Source organism: Sardina pilchardus, chromosome 18 (genome assembly GCF_963854185.1).
Source record: "Sardina pilchardus chromosome 18, fSarPil1.1, whole genome shotgun sequence".
NCBI lineage: Eukaryota > Metazoa > Chordata > Actinopteri > Clupeiformes > Clupeidae > Sardina > Sardina pilchardus.
Window position 1 is genome coordinate 21193943 of NC_085011.1, and position 20000 is coordinate 21213942.

General features: G+C 48.0%; 1 protein-coding gene across 1 annotated transcript in view; it reads right to left on the bottom strand.

The window, feature by feature from the left end:
• Nucleotides 1-1830: 1830 nt before the first annotated feature.
• LOC134064123 (signal-induced proliferation-associated 1-like protein 2) overlaps nucleotides 1831-20000 on the bottom strand; it is a 72838-nt gene continuing 54668 nt past the window's right edge. The window contains exons 17-21 of the mRNA XM_062519931.1: nucleotides 13975-14197; nucleotides 10524-10655; nucleotides 5915-6032; nucleotides 5285-5366; nucleotides 1831-4143 (exon numbers count right to left, since the gene is read on the bottom strand). Coding sequence (XP_062375915.1) covers nucleotides 3997-4143; nucleotides 5285-5366; nucleotides 5915-6032; nucleotides 10524-10655; nucleotides 13975-14197 — 702 coding nt within the window. The 3' untranslated portion in view covers nucleotides 1831-3996. The remainder of the gene's footprint in view (nucleotides 4144-5284; nucleotides 5367-5914; nucleotides 6033-10523; nucleotides 10656-13974; nucleotides 14198-20000) is intronic.

Sequence of the window (20000 nt, forward strand, 5' to 3'; positions counted from 1 at the left end):
GCCCAAAAAAGCAGATAATCGTGCAAAATAAATTATTCAATGACTGTCAGTGTATCCCTATAGAGGAGAAACTGCATCTGTCATCTTGTCACAACATATCCACCAGTGTGCGTTTGTTCGGCATAATTCTGCATTGTCAGCGGGAGTTCGGCGTGTAAGCGGTGCAAAAAGCAGTTCATTTGGGAGGCGTAATTGGAAATCTCTGAGGTAATCTAGCTCTACCTGAATCCAATTTACCACACACGAAAGATGCAAAAATCTGCTTGTATTTTCCGTGACAATATTAACTGCTACATCCAGTGGTTGGTGTCAAGGCCTCTTCATCTGGTATGACACGAGGCTTGGACGGATGAATTGACAGGGCGGAGGAGTCTGAATAGCTGGGCAAAGACGCTAGCGGTTGGTCGATTGTGATTGGGTAGCTTGGCTTGATGATGTCACAGATGACTCCTGATAAAACCTCAGCACAAAACACTTGACATTGCTCGTAGGGGGAAAACAATTCTCGTCCAAAATCATCAATCGGGAGTGTTTAGTGATCCTATGTGCTTCAACATGTGTTTTCTGGTGGGAATCTTAACCACTTTTTGTGTGTCAGAACTTTATGTGGTCTCCTCAAAGCATGACTCCTTGCAGCTTAGTCAGCTTGAGTCGTACACATACAGTACACACAAACACGCAGCTCTATGAAAGACACCCCCAACCCGACCAGTACACTAACCCGCTCCTGGTTAGCCCAGCTTGCAAGCACATGTGCCAACTGGTAACATTTCCCTTGATCCTTGGCCTTTCCCAGCATTCCCTGAGCTGAGCTGGAGCATTATGGGAATGTGGTGGCTCATCCGGGCCTCCCTCAAGCCATTTTCTCCCCTTAATTTCTTTATGTCTGACTTTATGCTCCCATCTGAAAGAATTCCACAGCATTTTCCCCAGTGCACCACTTCAATCCTGTAGCCTGCTCTGATGTTGTAATAGGAATCTCGAAAACGGAGACGGATTTATGGCACGCGTCTGCCAACGAGAGGCTGATTTGTCTTTCTGCGTAGTGATCTATAGTTGATGTGGAATATGTTCAGGACTTCCTACTCAGACGTCAGACCAAAGGCAGACAGCCACGAGCATACTGTATCAGCCTGGTTTGGCCAAACTGGAATGGTGAAGGGTGAAGCTAGGAAGCAGTTGATCTAAACAGGTGAGGTATTTATTATGAGGTGAAAGAGCTAGCTTTTAGAGACCAATTCCTTTCGATAAAGGCGGTGAAAGAGAAAGTGAAAAAAGTGAGAGTTTTATGAATCATGCTGGGTCTGATTTGAGTATGCGTCAGTTGGACATTATGGTGGTCGTAATGATCAGGCTTTTTCTCGACCACATTGTTCTACACTTCAATGGAGAGTTCTGGAACAATACAGAAATAAAATGCAACATTTGAGAGACTCTCGATTTGATTTGTGTATACACTATAGATGACATGTTCGACTACGGAGGCACCATGCGTCTCTCCTCAGAGTTCGCACCATTCCAACCAAACACATTTTTCCTTCCCCCCTTCAAGGGTCTCTCATGGGCACTACATTGAATAGGCTGCATCCATGGCAACAACACCCATGGCAACCGCATTTCCATCGTGCCCACCGAATTGAGTAAATGGCTGTAGCATTGCAAAGCCAGTCAATGACTCAGATGGGATGGACCAATGAACTACACACAGCAGGGACCCAATCACAACCCTTTGAATTCAGATATCTATCTTCAATTAACTGTACCCTGACAGAGAGAGAGAGAGAGAAAAAACATTTCTTATTCAGCAAGTGTTTTACATACTACATTTATTTTAAAAAAGCAACCAACGTCCCATCTCAAATGAAACAATTTTACAGAGAAAGACATTTGTAAAAGCATACAAACAACAGACTGTATTCTAGCAGCGTCCAAATGTTGGAATGGAAAAAAGAACAACTCCTTTTTATATAGATCTATGTTTCAATGTAGCTCTGGCACGCTATGCACAATACAGCCTATAGACAAAGCTACTCCTTTTAGTGCAGAAAATCAAAAACAAAACATTTTTTTAATAAAATAAACAATTTGAGGTTAAATAAGCTTAAATAATGGTGTTAAATACAAGACACTTCATCAAAGTTTCTGTACAACAGATCGACACATTTTGGCATTGTGAGTGGTGGTTCGCTGTGAAAATGACTGCATAAGACCGGTTCCTGCAGAGATGGACAACACACACTCAACACACAGACTCACACACACATACACTCACACACACATTGAGTTCAGCGAGCCACGGACAAGGCAAGTGTTGAAAAAAACAAAAACAACAGTAAAACAAAACAAGTAACCAAAAAAAACAACAACAAAAAAAAACAAAATAAAAGCATGAGAAAACAATCCATACACTGTTTATTCTTTTTTAGGCACAGTCTCCTCTTGGTAAAATAAATACAAGCGAAACTTGACAGGAACTCACATTTGTTTTATGCTAACCTTTAGGCTATACAGTTCTGCTACTACCACGTTTTATTGCTAGGACATGGCGACAGTGGATAGAAACTATCTGACAAAAAAACCAACACAGATATAATTCATATATATTTAAAATATATATATGAAACGCCGGCTATGGAGAGAGCACCTTGTTACTCTTCAAACATTAATGTTAACTGCCAATGATTCTATTGTACAATGTTTGGTTGGGGTGAAGAGGACACCTCAAAACAAAAAAGAAAAAAAACTTTTAAAGAGGGTGACATTGGGATCTGGGATTGAGATGTCCGGCAAAGGTAGGTCTTGGATTACATTCATTTTTTTTTTTGTTCAATTCCTTTCCCAATGTGCTTTGAAGATTTCTTCTGTCCGATCATTCTTTTCACAGCCAGCAGAAACTAAGTACCACTTCATCGTGTCCAGTACATTCCATCTGCTTGCTTATCCATCCATCTCTGTGCTCTGAAATCGTGTGTGTGTGTGGGTGTGTATTCATCTGTATGAATGTATGTGTGAACGTATGCATGTATGTGTGAATGTATGTACTTGTGTACACACGCGCCCATAGGAAACACGGCTCCCTCATACACCAGCTTCACAATGCTGGTAGAGGAAGGGGAACTACCTCATACATTCCATGGCTGGAGGGGCAATTCAAGCAATGGGGTTTTCCTCAATGATTTGTCCCATGAGGGGCATACACACACACACACACACACACACACACACACACACACACACACACACACACACACACACACACACACACACACACACACACACACACACACACACACACACACACACACACACACACACACACACACACACACACACACACACACACACACCCCCACACACACACACACACACACACAGACACACAGACACACAGACACACAGACACAGACACAGACAAAAGCCCTCAGACACAACAACATATGCTTGTGAGTGCACAGAAGCACACATACATACACACACACGCGCACACAGACAGTTTTCCCTCAGCACGTCTCAAGATCTCTCTGAGCAGACAGTTCCTCTGGTATAATGTTGGTCGAGTGTGTGTGTGTGTGTGTGTGTGTGAGATGCGTGGTGTATGTGTGTGTGTGTGTGTGTGTGTGTGTGTGTGTGAGATGCGTGGTGTGTGTGTGTGTGTGTGTGTGTGTGTGTGTGTGCGCGCACGCTTGAGGGAGAGGGGTAGCTGAGTGCCTGTGAGACCCCATCTTGGGCTTGAGGAGTTTTTCTTTCTCTATAAAAGTGATGTCTACTTTCAAGGGTTCTTTCAGCGGTTCTCCCTAAAGGTTCCTCTTCCCTGCCCTGGGGGATGAATAGAGGTGTGTGTGTGTCTGTGTGTGCGTTTGTGTGTATGTGTGTGTGTGTGTTGGTGTGTATGTTTGTGTGTGTGTGTTGGTGTGTGTGTGTGTGTGTGTGTGTGTGTGTGTGTGTGTATGTGTGTTGGTGTGTATGTTTGTGTGTGTGTGAGGGGGTGGTTGTGGCTCAGGGCTTCTTGTCGATGGTGTTGAAGAACCACTCGGTGAACTTGCGCAGCTGGGCGGCAGCCGTCTGGCTCTCCTCCTGCAGGCGCATGTTGTCCTGCCTCAGGTGCTGCACCTCCTCCTGCAGGATGGCCTTGTCCTCCTTCTCCTGAGGAGGCGCACACAGAACCACGGGAACACATCAGCGCACATACACACATACACACAGCTAATATGCAGATAATGTACAGACATACATACAGACATACAGTACATTAGATGGATGCATAGATAGATAGATAGATAGATAAGACAGACAGACAGACAGACAGACAGACAGACAGACAGACAGACAGACAGACAGATAAATAGATATCCCTTCATTTTATGTATTTGATGTTAATGGATAGTGGATATCTTTAGGATAGACTGGTGCACAAAGTCTGACCCTACTAAATTGTAGGACTCTGTATCAGTGGTGTGATGGTACCCTCTACATATACGGTAGTAGTAGAAACAGACACAACATCTAGATTTTGATTAGAAATGAGTAACATGTACATATATTCTATATACTGTAGCATCGAGTGTATGTTTGGCAATCAAAATACCAAGAATGGATAATGATAGAGTTATCAATACCATAAAAAGCAAAAAGGAAATTCTTAATAAATATATTGGACAGGATACAGGATATTGGCATAAATCTATTGGTAAATACACAGTATCTTACCACAGAGAACATGAACATGAGGATACATCACATGAGTATACAGAAGACTCATATGCTAACTCATTTAGTGACAGGTGTGAGCATGTGCTTTTTTCCTGTTCATTATTTGGCTTTTTGTTTGTACTCAAGCCAAGTGTCGAATAATAGAGCGAAAATGGGGCGCTGAAGACCTGACGTGGACAATATGGCGGTAGCACGTCACCCTGAGCCGGCCACTGTGAGTGAGTACGCCTCTGAGCATTGTTACAGCCGTGCCTTCCTGTTTGTGCCCTTTCCTCAAAGCGTGCCAACGGCGGCGTTCCATTGTGAAGCCCTTCCTAAAATTCACTCGGCGCACACAACCGCCGTCCACCTGTGTGTGACAGACTGGGAACTAAGTGACCGTGGCAGAAATGGGATGCGGGGACAGGTGTAGAAAAAAAAAAACGCTACGGGCAGAGGGAACATGGCTCGATCAGTGTGCAGACATGCCTGTGTGTGTGCTTGTTTATGAGAGTAGGTGTGTGTGTGTGTGTGTGTGTGTGTGTGTGTGTGTGTGTGTGTGTGTGTGTGTGTGTGTGTGTGTTGAAAATGCTACCTTTCTCAGGTCGTACTGCAGCTGCCTCAGAATCACCTCCAGCTGGTTGACTTTGCCTGTCAGAGTGGCAGGAGAGGTTTCCCTGAAGACACAAAATGGAAGTTAGAGAGAACGAGAGAGAGAGAGAGAGAGAGAGAGAGAGAGAGAGAGAGAGAGAGAGAGAGAGAGAGAGAGAGAGAGCAAATTGACACAAGCTATATGTCTCTATTACACAGTCAACTAAGTGTCAGGCATGGGGGCATGTCTAGAAATCGCAGCAGATGACGGCTCTTGCCCATCATGGCATTGCAGAAAGAGAGCTAACAAGATCTGTAGAGCGAGAGTAAGAGAGACAGAGATGAAGAGAAGCTGCAAGAGATTTACAGAGAGAGAGAGGGAGAGAGAGAGAGAGAAGGAGAGAGGGAGGAGGAGAAAAGACAGTATAGACCGCTTCAAGAGAGCTCCATTATGAGGGTCATAGGTATTCCCACAAGGTTTTCCGTTCTAACATTCCATATGTTATCTTAATGCAGCGGAAGTAGTTTGGGAGCAAAATAGAACGTTCAAGCATTGTTCTTGTTTTTCTTGTAGAAAGGCTCTACATATAGAGGGGTGTATTTAGGGGTGGGTGTGAGCGGCGTGGGTCCTTACCCAGCCTGCAATGCGGCTCCCTCAGCGGCGGCCACCCTCCTGGTCAGCTCCTGGGAGATCTGCAGAGCCTCGGCCCGCTGCATGTCCGTCATGGTGCAGAAGGACGCCACGCGCTGGTCTGCAGGGGTCAACCAACCAGATCACATCAACACACATAACAGACACCCCACACACATACTGTAACAGACACCCCCCACACACATAACAGACACCCCACACACATACTGTAGCAGACACCCCACACACAAAACAGACATGTGCAGTACATGACCAAACCATGACCAAAGCCCTCATTATGAGACTAGCGAAGAGCATTCATGTTTGGCTGCAATATTATTAATGAAAGCACAATGAACACACACACACACACACACACATGCATGCACACATGTATGCATGCATGCACACCCGCACGCACACACACGCATCTATATTTGTGCATTTCAGAGCTCCGTCTTAGCTTTACATTAAGGATCCAACCCCCCCCCAATCCCCAAATGTCTCCTCATCAGTCTCGGTACCATGTCCTGTCACATAAGGTTAAAAGGGAGCTGGAGGGGGGGGACCCAGCAGAGACTCTGGTGCTACAGCAGCAGGCGCCTGGCAACTGACAGCCTCTTGGCTTGACTCCTGTCTCCTTCCCCTGGCTTCATGTCAGAGAGTCGCTCTGCGAGACGCGACCGCAGGATGATGAAATGAGTGAAATAGCTCCGCGCGGTAATAGCGAGCCGTAGCACGACGGGGAGAGGTGTGCGCTGTACCACCTTCTCGGTCGTGAGAGATCAAGAGATCTGGAAAGTTCCCGCAGGAGAGCCTGCTGCTGGCACTATGCCACTGATGAGAACAACCTTTAGGACCCTCCCCCCTTCTGCCCATGCCAATATGACGGCTTGCCGTGTATAAAGACTAAGGCACATTTTTTGCATTTCATTAACGCCCCAAAAGCATTTTCTAAACAAGAAATCTACTCAGAAACAGAGAAGGCAGATCTTACTGTACCTCTGAGCTGGTGGCTGAGGAGAAAAATGCCTTGATTGTCACACGATTGAAGGATTTTGACTGCAAGGCTTTTTTTTTTTAATACGTCACACTAAGCCCCAGCTTACCAGTGACAAAGCTCTTTTTTGGGGGAGATTGGCAGTAATGCTGAGGTGTTCTAGGTTTCTCAATCCAACTCCAGAGCTGTAGAGCAGTCGAGGCACAGTGTGTAGACTGCAGGTTGATGTTTAGTGTGACTCGATTTGTTTCTGTTTAGGAGAAGCATTGCGGCATCATTAATTCAGCTTTCCTCCACAGTGAATTTCAATTTGATGAAACTTTCTCTACTTGTTCTATGCCTGACAGTTGTGACAGTTGTTTTCTTGGATGCAAATTGAACTGCTGTGTTCTTTTTGCATGAAACAACCGAGCGCAACATTAGTTGAAGTTGACGTCATGATATATATAAGTTTACAAAGCCACGATAAATGAGGGGACAAGCGTCTAAACATCCAAAATAGCCAAAAGCAGCACTACACTTACAGAGTCACATGCCACATCCTATCCAGCACAAATGGATCATAAACGAAAACACATTGCCTGACAAAAGAGAATAAACAAGTCATCATCGGTTCTGGAAGAAGTCACAACTTCAACTACTGATATGAATTTAATATACCCCCTCAACTCTTTCATTCTGCTCCTCTGCACAGCCAAAAGGCTAGGAGGTGGTGGGCAGTCCACACATGCAATCAGTTGAAAGGCTGTAGTACAGTAGCCAATGTCCCCCCCCCCCCTTTAGCAACTTCTCTCTCAGTCTCTGTCCCTTGCCCACTCTCCTCTCTCTCTCGGAGCTGTGCGGCGTGGTGTGCTGTGTTGTGCAGCGCCATTTCTTAGCAGCGATTGCTTCCACGAGACTGACCGGGCAACTGCGTCTGCTTGGCTAAGCAAATGCTCAACAATCCCGACCCAGTCAAAAGGCAATACAGTCCAAATATTTATAAACACCATGGAGCTTCTCAGGCACTCCAGATTCTCACACACACACACACACACACACACACACACAGCAGTAAGCGTGTGGCGATGGAGGGGTATGTGTGTGTGTGTGTGTTGGGGGGGGGGGGGGGGGGTTCTGCTTGTGATGAGGCCTCAGCACTGAACTCATCAGTGGCTGGGCTGCTGGCATGGCAATGTGGTTGCCGTGAGAGGCAGTCGCCCCGCAGCCAATTAGGGGCTGTGTGGCATCCGGCCCTCTGATTTCTGCGCAGCGTTAAAAGACAGCCGTGGGCAGCAACCAGGGCAACACGGAAAGAGATTTAGGCAAGCGTGTATTATTCATGAAGGCCTGTGCCTCTCACACTTTTGCTAACTTGTCGGTCACAGGTCATGTGTGTTTGTGTGTGTGTGTGTGTGTGTGTGTTTGCGTGTCTTGCTACACTCTTGTGTGCAAATACAGCTGGTGTTCATCCAGGCCACATGTTTCAAGACACCTACACCAGCTGACAAATAAACCAGCAGACAAGCAAGCGAGCAAAAATAAACAAACAACGCAGAATCCCTCTTAGAAGCGTCTGGCCTGGTGAATCAGTGACCTCGAGGTGGCCTTTGTTGACAGCTGAACTACAGAGCACCGTGCTTCCAGGAGTGAACATCTACATGACTTGCCTGTAAGTCTTGGCTTCTGTGTGGCTGGTGCTCTCAAAAAGGCCTCAATTTAGATTTTTTTGGAAGTCATACCGCCTTTTGCGGCTACAGAAACACAACTGCACCTTTATAACAACATTGCTATCAGTGTGCGCATGAGTGTGTGAGTGTGTGTGTGTGCCTGAGAGATAGAGAGAGAGTACAAGGTTTCAAAGCTTTCTAGCATGGAGCCACTAAAAGCATTGTGGAGTGAAGGGTTAACGGGTGTGTTTTATGTACGGTATTCTCTCGGTTTTCCAAGATACAGTAAACGAAACACTCCAGGGAGAGCCAGAGAGAAAAAAGCCAGAGAGACACATACGCACAGATACAGAGAATGAGAGAGACGTAAGACAGAGGTTTGAGTGAGCTGGATGAGAGATTTAAGGCGTGAGAGAAAAAGCTCTTAGACCACTATGCCAGTATCTCTTAATGGTCTAAAAAAGCAGGCCAGTTTGCACTGGCTAATAGAAGATTAGTGCTAACATGACAGATCTGCACGAGACACTCCTCTCCTCTCTTCTGCTTTCACACTCTCTTATGCCCCTCTCTCCATCTCTCACACTCCTCTAACACCTCTCTCTCTATCTGTCTATCATCTCTCTCCCACTCTCTCTCACTCTCTCTCTGAATCCACTGTAGAATCATCTGTTAGACTCATCTTTAGTGCTGCTCACACAGCACTGGGTGACTATGGGATTTAAAACAGCAAAGCGTGGCGTATGGGAGGGCATTTCAGCGATGAGAGAAAACCCTACTGCATGTTTCACTCTGTGTGCACCGTCAGTGTGCTGTTCAAAAGCCATCACGTTCGCTACTCAGCTGAATCATTTAGAGCCTTTAATGTGAGATTGGAATTGCTCTCAGAGATGGATGCTTGCTTTTAAGTGCTTACTGTTAAAACACTGGACATGCTAGGTACAGTATATCCTGGGCAAATGGTACTTGGTTTTGCTGTTATCTCGACTGAACTGTGAGCAAATACCTCTGTCACACCAAATTTGGATGTGCATACGTTACATAAAGTTGGAATGCATTAAGCCCTATAAACCTTAAAACACTGCCTTTGAGACAAATACTAACGTTATGCAAACTATGGTCCCAAAACCTCTACCAGACAATGTAACATGAACATAACAATATTCAACCATATTTCATCAACGGCGAGTGTCAAGCCAAAAGAAGCAACATCTATAAAAGAGAGAGGGAGATAGAAAAGGAGGCAACAACGTAACATGTGCAACAGAAAGGTCAAATGGATACAGTACGTAATGAGACTGGAAAGTGATAATGGACATTTTCACAATTTCATATCTGGAACTGTCTCCCTGACTCTCTCTCTCTCTCTCTCTCTCTCTCTCTCTCTCTCTCTCACACACACACACACACACACTCTCTCTCTCTCTCTCTCTCTCTCTCTCTCTCTCTCTCTCTCCCTCTCTCTCTCACACACACACACACACACACACACACACTCTCTCTCTATCTCTCTCTGTCTCTCTCTCTCACATACACACACGCACACACACACTCCAAGCTTTTACATGCTAATAGCCAGAGGCGCTGGAGGGCCGGCAATTACCCACAACTGGCGGCTGAGTGCTTAATTGCAGACAGCAGTGGTTAGCGCGCTCTTCCTGAGTGGCGTCTTGCTGGGTTTATGGTGCCAAAATTGGCTGAGTATCCCAGCTCCCCCAAAAATGGACACTTATCCTTTCAAAAACCCCCAAAGCCTTGTGTGGCGTTTTTTTAGTCATCTTTTTTGGGTGTCATTTTTTTTAGTCATCTTTTTCCGACCCCTTCGCGCAGCGTACATGGCAGAACATGACGCGCGTTCTTTCGGACACACAAACCCCCAAGCGCAGTGGCATGTGGGGTGCGCCGAAATGGGAAAGAGGGGGGGGGGGTAGTGGGGTGGGGGGGTTTGGGGGTTGTTTCCACGTACCTTCGAAGGCCCGTGCTGCATCGACCAGGTGCGACCAGTCCAGGTCGGAGGCCACATCTGGCAGGGGCATGAGCCCCGGGTCTGTGAATTTGGCGCGGTCGGCGAGGGAGCCGTCGGAGAACCAGAACTCATCTGCGGGGGGGACAGACAGGTCAGACTTGTGGTCAGCCTGATGGAGCAGACTGCACGGTGGACACTCTTATCTATAGCTCATAGCTCTGCTACGGTGGCTCTGCTTCAGGGATGATGGCTTCAGAAAATATTGTGGTACGCCTCTAATCCCAGTAACCAGAGTTTGGGCTCTTACTGTATTTCATAAAAGGGGGGTGATGCGGTGAGAGGGTAAAAAGCTAATCAGAATAAAGTCTACAAGGTATTCTTGACAGTTCGGTTACCCACAACACCCAGGAGAAATCACCGTGGCGCTTCAATAAATTACAAAATGATGCGCGAGTCAATTTAAAAACCCTCTCCTGTCCCGTGGGGCATACAGTAATATAGGTGTGTGTGTGTATGAGTGTGTGTGTGTGTGTGTGTGTGTGTGTGTGTGTGTGTCTATTAAGTGCTTTGGGTCTGATGGCTCTAACTCTGAAGCAGTAGCAGTGCTTAGGCTCCTGTCAGCCCACTCAGGTCTATAGGCTAAAACGTCTGTGTTCATGTAAAAGTGGATGCGTACGTAGCATCCTAATTTTGCTGTTGTGTAGCAAAATTGCACACACTAAAATCACTCAATGACAGGGTCAGAAACCATATTTCTGGGTCATGTGAATCTACTGCAAGGACTTCTTTATTTAAAGATGTCCTTCTGCCCCTTTATAACTATATTCTCCTCTATCTACTGTAATTTGTGATACCAATGCTGGTAGTCTAATCAACCTTGATTCACTTTATCTGTGGGTCTCCAGTACTTTGTGCCGACACAAAACGTTTGGTCATGCGTGGGCAGTCCATGGAGACTTTACTGATGACGACATTTGCATAAAGCGTGTAAGCGTGCTCCGAGCCCGTGATGCAGAAGTCCACTTCCCGCTTGAGTCATCGGCTGACTGACACGGCGCTCGAGAGTTGCCCTCACACGTCTACGCTTGGCCAGCTAACCGCCTCAGAGAGTGACCAGTGTGATGAAGCCCGGCCGTGCTAGCATCTGAATGTGCAATTGTTGTTTATCTCTGCGTGTTTTGTGAGCGTCTGTGTGTGTGAGAGAGAGATTGGAAGAGTGAGCGAGTAAGTATGTGTGTGTTTGCGATAGGAGCAGGGAGCAGCACAACAACTTTAAATCAAAGTAGCTCTCTTGTTTACAGTCATCACTGCCTGCCTTCCCCTCTCCACCTCCCCACCTCTCCCCCTCTCTCTTGCCGCATAGACGGACATCTTAAGAGCCTTTTAAGTGAGCGCCTGGTGAGCTCCGATTGACATTTCAGGTGAAGCTTTTGTCCCTCCGCCAGCCCGCCTCCTGCTCCTCGGAGCCCGGTACACATGCCCAAATTGCCCAGGTATTCTGTGGCCAGAGGAGGGTAAAGAGCCAGGAAAGGAGACGAGGAGGGGAGAGAGAGGGGAGGGGGGGGGGGGGAGTGAAAACAGCCACTGAACAAGCTGTCAGCAGCAATCAGGCCTCCATCAGGGATGATGGCTACGGTGGGAGTGGAGGACGGAGGGTCTTTCACAATCAATCTCCTCTCTTTTACACCGCTCACATGCACAGCAAAACAACTTGGGAGGACAGTCAGACATCGGAGACACGAGGACAGACACAGGAAAAGGAAAGAGAGAAAGAGAGAGAGAGAGAGGGAGGGAGGGAGAGAGGTGGAGAGGAGAGTGGTGTATATTCTCATAGTAGATACCACAAGGAATACCATGCAAGGAATGTTAAAATCCATGACATAAACCATTATGGTGATTTCTAAACTGAAGTGTCTGGCTTAATTAACAATGGTGTGATACTCTGATGTGATATGCGATCCACCTGGTCTGACAAAATACTGTAGTATTACATCATGTGTCCAATGTAAGGCTGCCATTTTGACAAAAGACAAATTGCACCGGTCGCTGTCTGAATCAATAGGACACCGAACAAAATCGGTGGATCATTACAAGTCAGTACAGGCGATTCAGGCCACCGAGCCTGCCTGGTTCCTTCAGCTCATCCATATTCACTCTGCTCCGCCAGTGAAGCGGCTCGACTGTGACAGGTGTCTGCTTCACACGCGCGCCGAACGTGCGCCGTGTGCGGGCGACAAAGTGTTTCCTCCGCTGCTTTTAATTAACGGCACGGTCGAGTGAGGCCCGTTTCGCCGCGCGCTGTCACTGTCGTCGGCGACGCGAAGCGAGCATATGCCAGGCGCTTCCTTGCCGGCGAAGGTTTCTGGTGCGTACTACAGTACTATAGGTGCGGCGGGGTGACGCGCTAATCAAAGCCGCGAATAGAACACCCACCACTAGGCATGAACCGCACACTGACACATTCCACTGACTGACGTCTCAACGTGTGTGTGTGTTAATGCACGGCAAATATACTGCTGGAGCCCGTTAGAAGACGCGCCAAACACACCGTTTCTCATACAGAAACACGTGCACTTTGATTTTCCCCATGTTCCACTGACTTCACATCCACATCTCAGCGTGTATGCAACTGCACATCAAACGCACATGGCGAGCTGCCACGCACCATTTTGCATATAGACGAGGCAGTGTGGAAACACCTCAATACATGTGTGTGTGTGTGATGCAATTTCATATAACACAATGCAAATTGTACATTTCTCTAGCCCAGATCAATTTCAAGTAGGACCCCCAGGTCTTCAATCTTCACTAGCTACTGACACATCAAATGGCCATTTGACAAGTCAATTAACTGACCATCAATCACTTAGCAAGATCGGTCAAGAAGCTGAATCAATATGCCAGTACAAAAGGACTCTAGTCTGGTTATGTGGGTCTCATTAGACAACCTCGACCCAACTATATCCCTTGACTCTAAAAATACATTATTTCCTCTACTGCACCAGTCAATAACTGTAGTGAATGCTTACTGCACCAGTTCTATGCACTCTACAGCCACCAGTGTTAAACATATATCAGCCTGGTCTACAGCTAATATTGTATTCAGCAGTGTTAAGGGCCGTTCACACCAAGAACGATAACTATAAACATAACGATAAAAGTGTTCACACCGACCAACGATAAAAATCTCTCCTCATGTTAATAAATGCAATGGCTAAAATGTGATGGGTTATGATTGGCTGTTAGCTTTTTATCATTCTCAAAATCGCTCTGAAAGTGATCCCCAACAATATCGTTCTTCGTGTCGTTATCGTTTTATAGTTTATGTGTGAACGTAGTCATTCATATTAACGAGAGAGATATTTGATTATAGTTATCGTTCTTGGTGTGAACGGCCCTTTAGCCTAACTTGCATTAGCCTGTGTTAGGTAATGCAGGGAGGGGGACTCACTCCTGAGGTTGGAGCCGGGCTGGCAGATGCCCATCCTGGGGGGCAGCGTGCTGTGGTAGGCTGGCGTGGAGCTGAAGAGGATGTCGCTGGGCATGGCCTGGTCCAGCATGGAGCTGCGCGAGCTGGAGTAGGACGAGCCCTTCCTGTTGCTGCTGCACACGCTCTCGTCCGACAGCGTGCGGTAGAGCGAGCGCCGCGGGGACAGGCTGCCGGACGCAGACGTCTGAGGAGAGAGAGAGAGAGAGAGAGAGAGAGAGAGAGTTGTTAATTTATGGCTTCTTTTCTCCCCACACATTTTACACCCCTATTTCACACGACTTGGCAAGCGTGTCTGTGCAATGATATGGCTACTCCAGTGAAGCTTCTTTGGAGTGAAGTGAATGGAAAACAAAGTGAGTGTATGTGTGAGAGAGAGGGAGAGAGGGAGAGAGAGAGAGAGTGAGATGGGAAAGACAGAAACTGCTGAGTGAGACCGTCAGAAATATGAGAGAGGTATTTGTAGTTTCTCATCAGTGTTCCCAAGAGACAGACAGACAGACAAGACACATCAGGACTCATTATGGCAACTGGAATCATGAGTGGTGACTGACACTCCAAAGCCAATCTGCAGTGTGCATGGGAGGCTATTTATGACAGGCAGCGCTAGGAAAACGAAAGACAAACAGCAGCAGAAGAATCTGCAGCAAGAGGTGGAGGTAGAGGAAGAATGGGAGGAGGAAGAGGAAGAGGAAGAGGGAGATGACAGAAGGACTGTGTTTGGATGGAAGAGAAAAAGACAGGTATGGAAGCACCTGACAAACATGAAAGCCGGAGGGGGGAGGGAGGAGACAAACACAAGATGGTATCCGGTCATTTGATGCAACCCTCACTTCCATGATGCTTGCTTGGGGAAGGGCTGGAATCTGATGGAAGCTGATGTGATATACTGTGTGTGTATGTCTTTGTTTGTGAATCTGTGGCTGTGTCTCTAACCACATACTTCCATCAGTACACTAGTTCCGTCAGATGTGTGTTGAGCACTTACATCCGTGGTGCCCACTTCTCGATGGTTATTATTGCCCCAATATCTACACTGTAATCTAAGCATTTGAAGTGTGAAAGTAGTGTAGGTGGTTTAAGATACAGCCTCTGCGCGTGTGTGTGTGTGTGTGTGTGTGTGTGTGTGTGTGTGTGTGTGTGTGTGTGTGTGTGTGTGTGTGTATGTATTGTCTTCGTAGTAGAATAGGTTTTTTTATTAACATTTGGATACTGTGTTGGTGCTTGAATCTGTGTTTACAAGTTCAACTAAAAGAATCAAACGTGTGTGTGACAGTGTGAGCTCCACACACATGAAGACAGTGTAATAGTGGCCGCACATAATTGCGTTCGCACAAAGTGTGACAGTGCGTGTGCGCGCGTGTGTGTGTGTGTGTGTGTGTGTGTGTGGGATGGAAAGGTAGCTAATGAGGCAAGGGCAGGAGAGCAGAGTCCTGAGAAGTGTGTGTGTGTGGGGGGGGGGGGGTCTAAGGAGGAGGCGGTGAGGTCTGCCTGATCTACCACCATCAGAGGAGGGTGGACGCAGGGGTCACTGGCTCTGTGTTCACCGCATCAGCCACGTTGGATTAGAGCACGCGGGCGTGAGAGCCTCCGTCGCTACCACACCACCACAGGAAGCGCTCAGTGACTGACTGAGGCCGAGGCTGAGGCTGGGAGAGTTGGACGGGAGTTGGGGGAAAACAAGCATGTGGCTGTGATTTAGAGAAGAAAATGGAGAGGGCAGAGTGAGGGGGTGGGAGGGAGGAAGAGAGGGAGGGGTGCGCTCAAACATGCAGCTGACACGACACAACCTGCTACAGAGAGAGAGAGAGAGAGAGAGAGAGAGAGAGAGAGAAGAGGGAGGGATAGAGAGAGAGAGAGAGAGAGAGAGAGAGAGAGAGAGAGAGAGAGAGAGAGAGAGAGAGAGAGAGAAGAGGGAGGGGGAGGGAGGGAGAGAGATGGAATAAAAGAGAGAGAGACGACAGGGACGAAGCATGCAAAAGCTTTTGATATACTGTATTTGCGTGCAGTTAGGATATTGAAGTAGCATTAAGAGATTTCTCTCTAGAGCTTTGTCACTCATTCTTTCTCTCTCTCTCTCTCTCTGACTTGACAGAAGTCACAGTGGCGTGCTACAAGGATTTTGAAGGATTATAAACATACAGTATTTATCTGTCTTTAGCTTTTCCTTTTCCTTTTCCTTACTCACACACTGAACATTCATACCAAAAACACACCCATACAGTACACACGCACGCACACACACACACACACACACACACACACACACACACAAAAGAAACAAAGACATACATCAAAAATAGAAGGTGGTCTACCCTCAGCATGTGCACACAGTAGGATGTGACCTCACAGCAGCAGCCTTTCAAACAGAAAGCCTGGGAACTCCGATGAAAGCCCCATTTACCCAAAGCCTGGGCCTCTATAAATAAACCGCATGTCTCTCTCTCCTCTCCCCTCTCCTCATGCAGCTGGGTGCCATTCAGAACCCAGGGCCCGTTGTTCCTTCCGCCCGGGACGGCGAGAATAGAGACAGTATGCCGTATAAGGCCTGACGAGCCGTCGGCCGGGCGACCCGCAGGTGATTCTACACACTGCGCTGCGTTTCCCGGCGGAATGCTGGGACACTCTGTGCCACGCGTAACACAAGATGGCGACCATTCAATGCACTAATAGTGTCGCCTGGACGAGTCCTTTCAGTGGCCGTAAGGCGAAGGAGGTGTTCTAGCACGTATATAATAGGTGGCATAGCCGGCAGCGCTCAATGAAAGGTCTGGGTCGGAAAATGCCCCCTATTGAGGTGCCAGTGGGTCAGGAGGAGACTGACGGGGCAAGAGGGCTAGGGGTGGTTTTGTTTGGTGGGAATCACTTTGTGTGTGTGTATTGACATGTGTGTATGTATGTGTGTGTGCGTGTGTATGTGTGTCTGTGTGTGTGTCTGTGTACTAGCATCCAAAGGGGACATTCAACCAAGGCTAAATGCTGTCTGCTTCACCACAGTGGAGAGCCACCAAAATGGGATACTGTACATCATTTGTGCTGCGTTTCTGTCAACAGTAGGAGCCAGCCGAGGGCTTTTAGATCAGGTCAGAGAAGCCACAAGAGCTTCACTTCATCTCATCCTCTAACCGAGGCCCATTGCAGGGTTTACGCTGCCATGGGCCAAAAGGGATTACACATTTTCATAGTCTTCTGTAAAACAGCACCTCAAGGACATCAGAAGCAGGCTGACAGCACTATTATGTTTTTTCATCAGATTCTGACCAAATGCTATGGCTTTACGAAGATTGTCCATTGAATTGTGTCATTATCAGCCCATCATCGAGGAGCCCATGTCAATGGTTCTCAATGGCCAGAATGGATTATTTCTCTGTTGTTTCCATATGGCATCTTGATAAGATTAACTCCCATATATGGCCTCTATGCATAAAAGAGATTTATAAATCCATGACCCCCCCCCCCCCCCCCTCAAACATACGTACAAATAAACTCCCCATCTCCATCCACAAGTATACCATCAAGGACGGACACACACACACACACACAGAGCTGGCATTCTATTTTTTTCCCTAGTGAAAGACTGGCAACGCTGAAAAGCGTTTACAATTTCACAGAGAGCATTCTCTCTCTCTCTCTCTCTCTCTCTCTCTCTCTCTCTCTCCATCTCTGAGGTCATACATTCAAGTCCTCTCTCAATTGCTCGCCAGGGCCCGGGCTGCTTATCCCTAGATAAAAGATTGCTTGTTTCCAGCTCAAATGTTGCACTGGATAAGTGTTTTTCTTTCCCCCTCATTCAGTCCTTCTCAATCTGCTCAAGGTTAAGACAGCTTCATATCAAAAATATTTTGCCTGTTATTGCCAAACAACCCGGGTCAGCATAAAATGGTGCATATAAAATGCAGGCAGTACAATACAACGCAGTGGGTAGGTGGAATTTTTTAAAAAAGATATTGATTGTTCATTGTCTGGCCGGGGAGAGAGAGAAATATTTGGGAACCTGCCACGCATTTGAATGAGTTCTCCATTAGGTAGAGCTCTCGGAAAACAGTGTTTCTGACAGAACTATTCGGAGTCATTACACCGCCTCGTCACGAGTCGTTTCCAATGGTCAGTGCAAAAAACCCAAAAAACAACCCTTGAGGGCTCTCGGGGAATGCCGGTCTCTGCCTAAAAACTCCGGTCCACCGCAGCGAGACCAGCGGAGTGAAGCGTTCTGGCGTCGCCCCCCTGTGTTGCGGTGCCAGGAGGAAGTTCCAGCAAAAGTCCAAAACAGAGTCGTCTCCGACCGCTTCCTATGGTATCCCCTCCGCAGCCGAGCGTCACGCTAACTCGCGCCCGGTGAGTAAGACGTGTCCGAGCGGTAGGACGCTCACGGCCGTGGCAGCATGCGGTCGCTATCGTGAACACACATGCCTAGGGTCTTCTCATTCCGACAGGCAACAGCTGGAATTCAGGCCACGGTTCTAAAGATACCGTCCAATAGAAGCTCACGCATGGCGTGCGTGTTCCCCCCGGTACTCCTCTAGAACGTCATGCAAATGCTCTATGGATCTGTCGTTTCCAGGGAATCCGCGGTTTTTAGCGCTGTTAACTGTGAAACGGGCGCTACCTTCAAGGCCTGTCTCAGTCCAGAACACCGCAGCTGTCAGCCCCTAATACACACACACACACACACACACACACACACACACACTCAGCCAGAGATCCACAGACACCCACACACACACACACACACACACACACACACACACACACACACACACACACACACACACACACACACACACACACACACACACACACACACACACACACACACAAACACCCACCCACACACACACACACACACACACACAGGCACAGAGGCCCTGAGGCAGAGGGGCCAGTCCAGTTCAGGGCAGCTGGGAGTGCCAGCGTTGGCCAGACACACAGTTTGCCCATGACAAAGCCAAGGAGTGACCACAAAATATGCAGGCAGACAAACGAGTGTGGCCGAGCAGTGGCCAGCCGCTAAAGGAGCCGCATCCGAAGTGGGCCGCCGGCCGGCCTTGCCTCGGGCCCGTCCCTGTTCTCTGCGGCCGATCCTGGACCCGTTCACCCCAAGAGCCCTTTCGCACTTTCATGCCACGGTCTCATAAAACTCATTAAACTATGCTTGAAACATACCGTTGTATACACAGACAGCCGCACGCACACGCAAAAGAAATCGGCTAAAGAGAGCGCTGGGAGAAGAGAAATGAGTTTAGGGCGGACTTGGGCTTTCGTTCCACAAGCTCCATCACAATTACGGCAGGGAGTAGGAGTGGGCGCAGAACACGATTGCTCCACGGCTCCCCACAGCTGCTGCTGCCATGCACACTCCCCCTCCGCATTCATACAGTGAAGAGCAGCTTGGCCCCGAGGCCCTGGAAAGGCACAGACACACCACCCTGTTCTCTCTGCTCCACATGCTATGGCTGACAGAGCACCCCTCTCCTCTCCTCTCCTCCTCTTCTCCTCTCCTCTCCCTCTCCTCTCCTCTCCTCTCCACCTCCGCTCCTCTTCTCTCCTCTCCCCCTCCTCTCCTCTCCTCTCCTCTCCCTCTCCTCTCCACCTCCGCTCCTCTTCTCTCCTCTCCTCTCCCCCTCCTCTCCCCCTCCTCTCCTCTCCGCTCCTCTTCTCTCCTCTTAAAGGCTGGGATGCAGTAGCATATTACACAGCTGCTAAAAATAGCCCATTGTACAGGTCTGCCGTCCCTTCCTGAAAGATAATGGACAGGGGAGGGCCAAGGGGAGGGGGGGGGGGGGGGTGGTCGGTGGAACGTAATTACCCGTGTCGCCAGGAGGAGAAATGGAGAGGGTGGGAGGGGGGCGAGGGAGTGTGTGTGTGTGTGGGGGGGGGGGGATTGGGTTGGGAGACTGGGGACATCAAACACAGACGACGCACCCTGTTCCAACTTCCCCACTTTAATCCATGACATCCAGACTGAGCAAACTCAGCCCCGTGCGCTAATA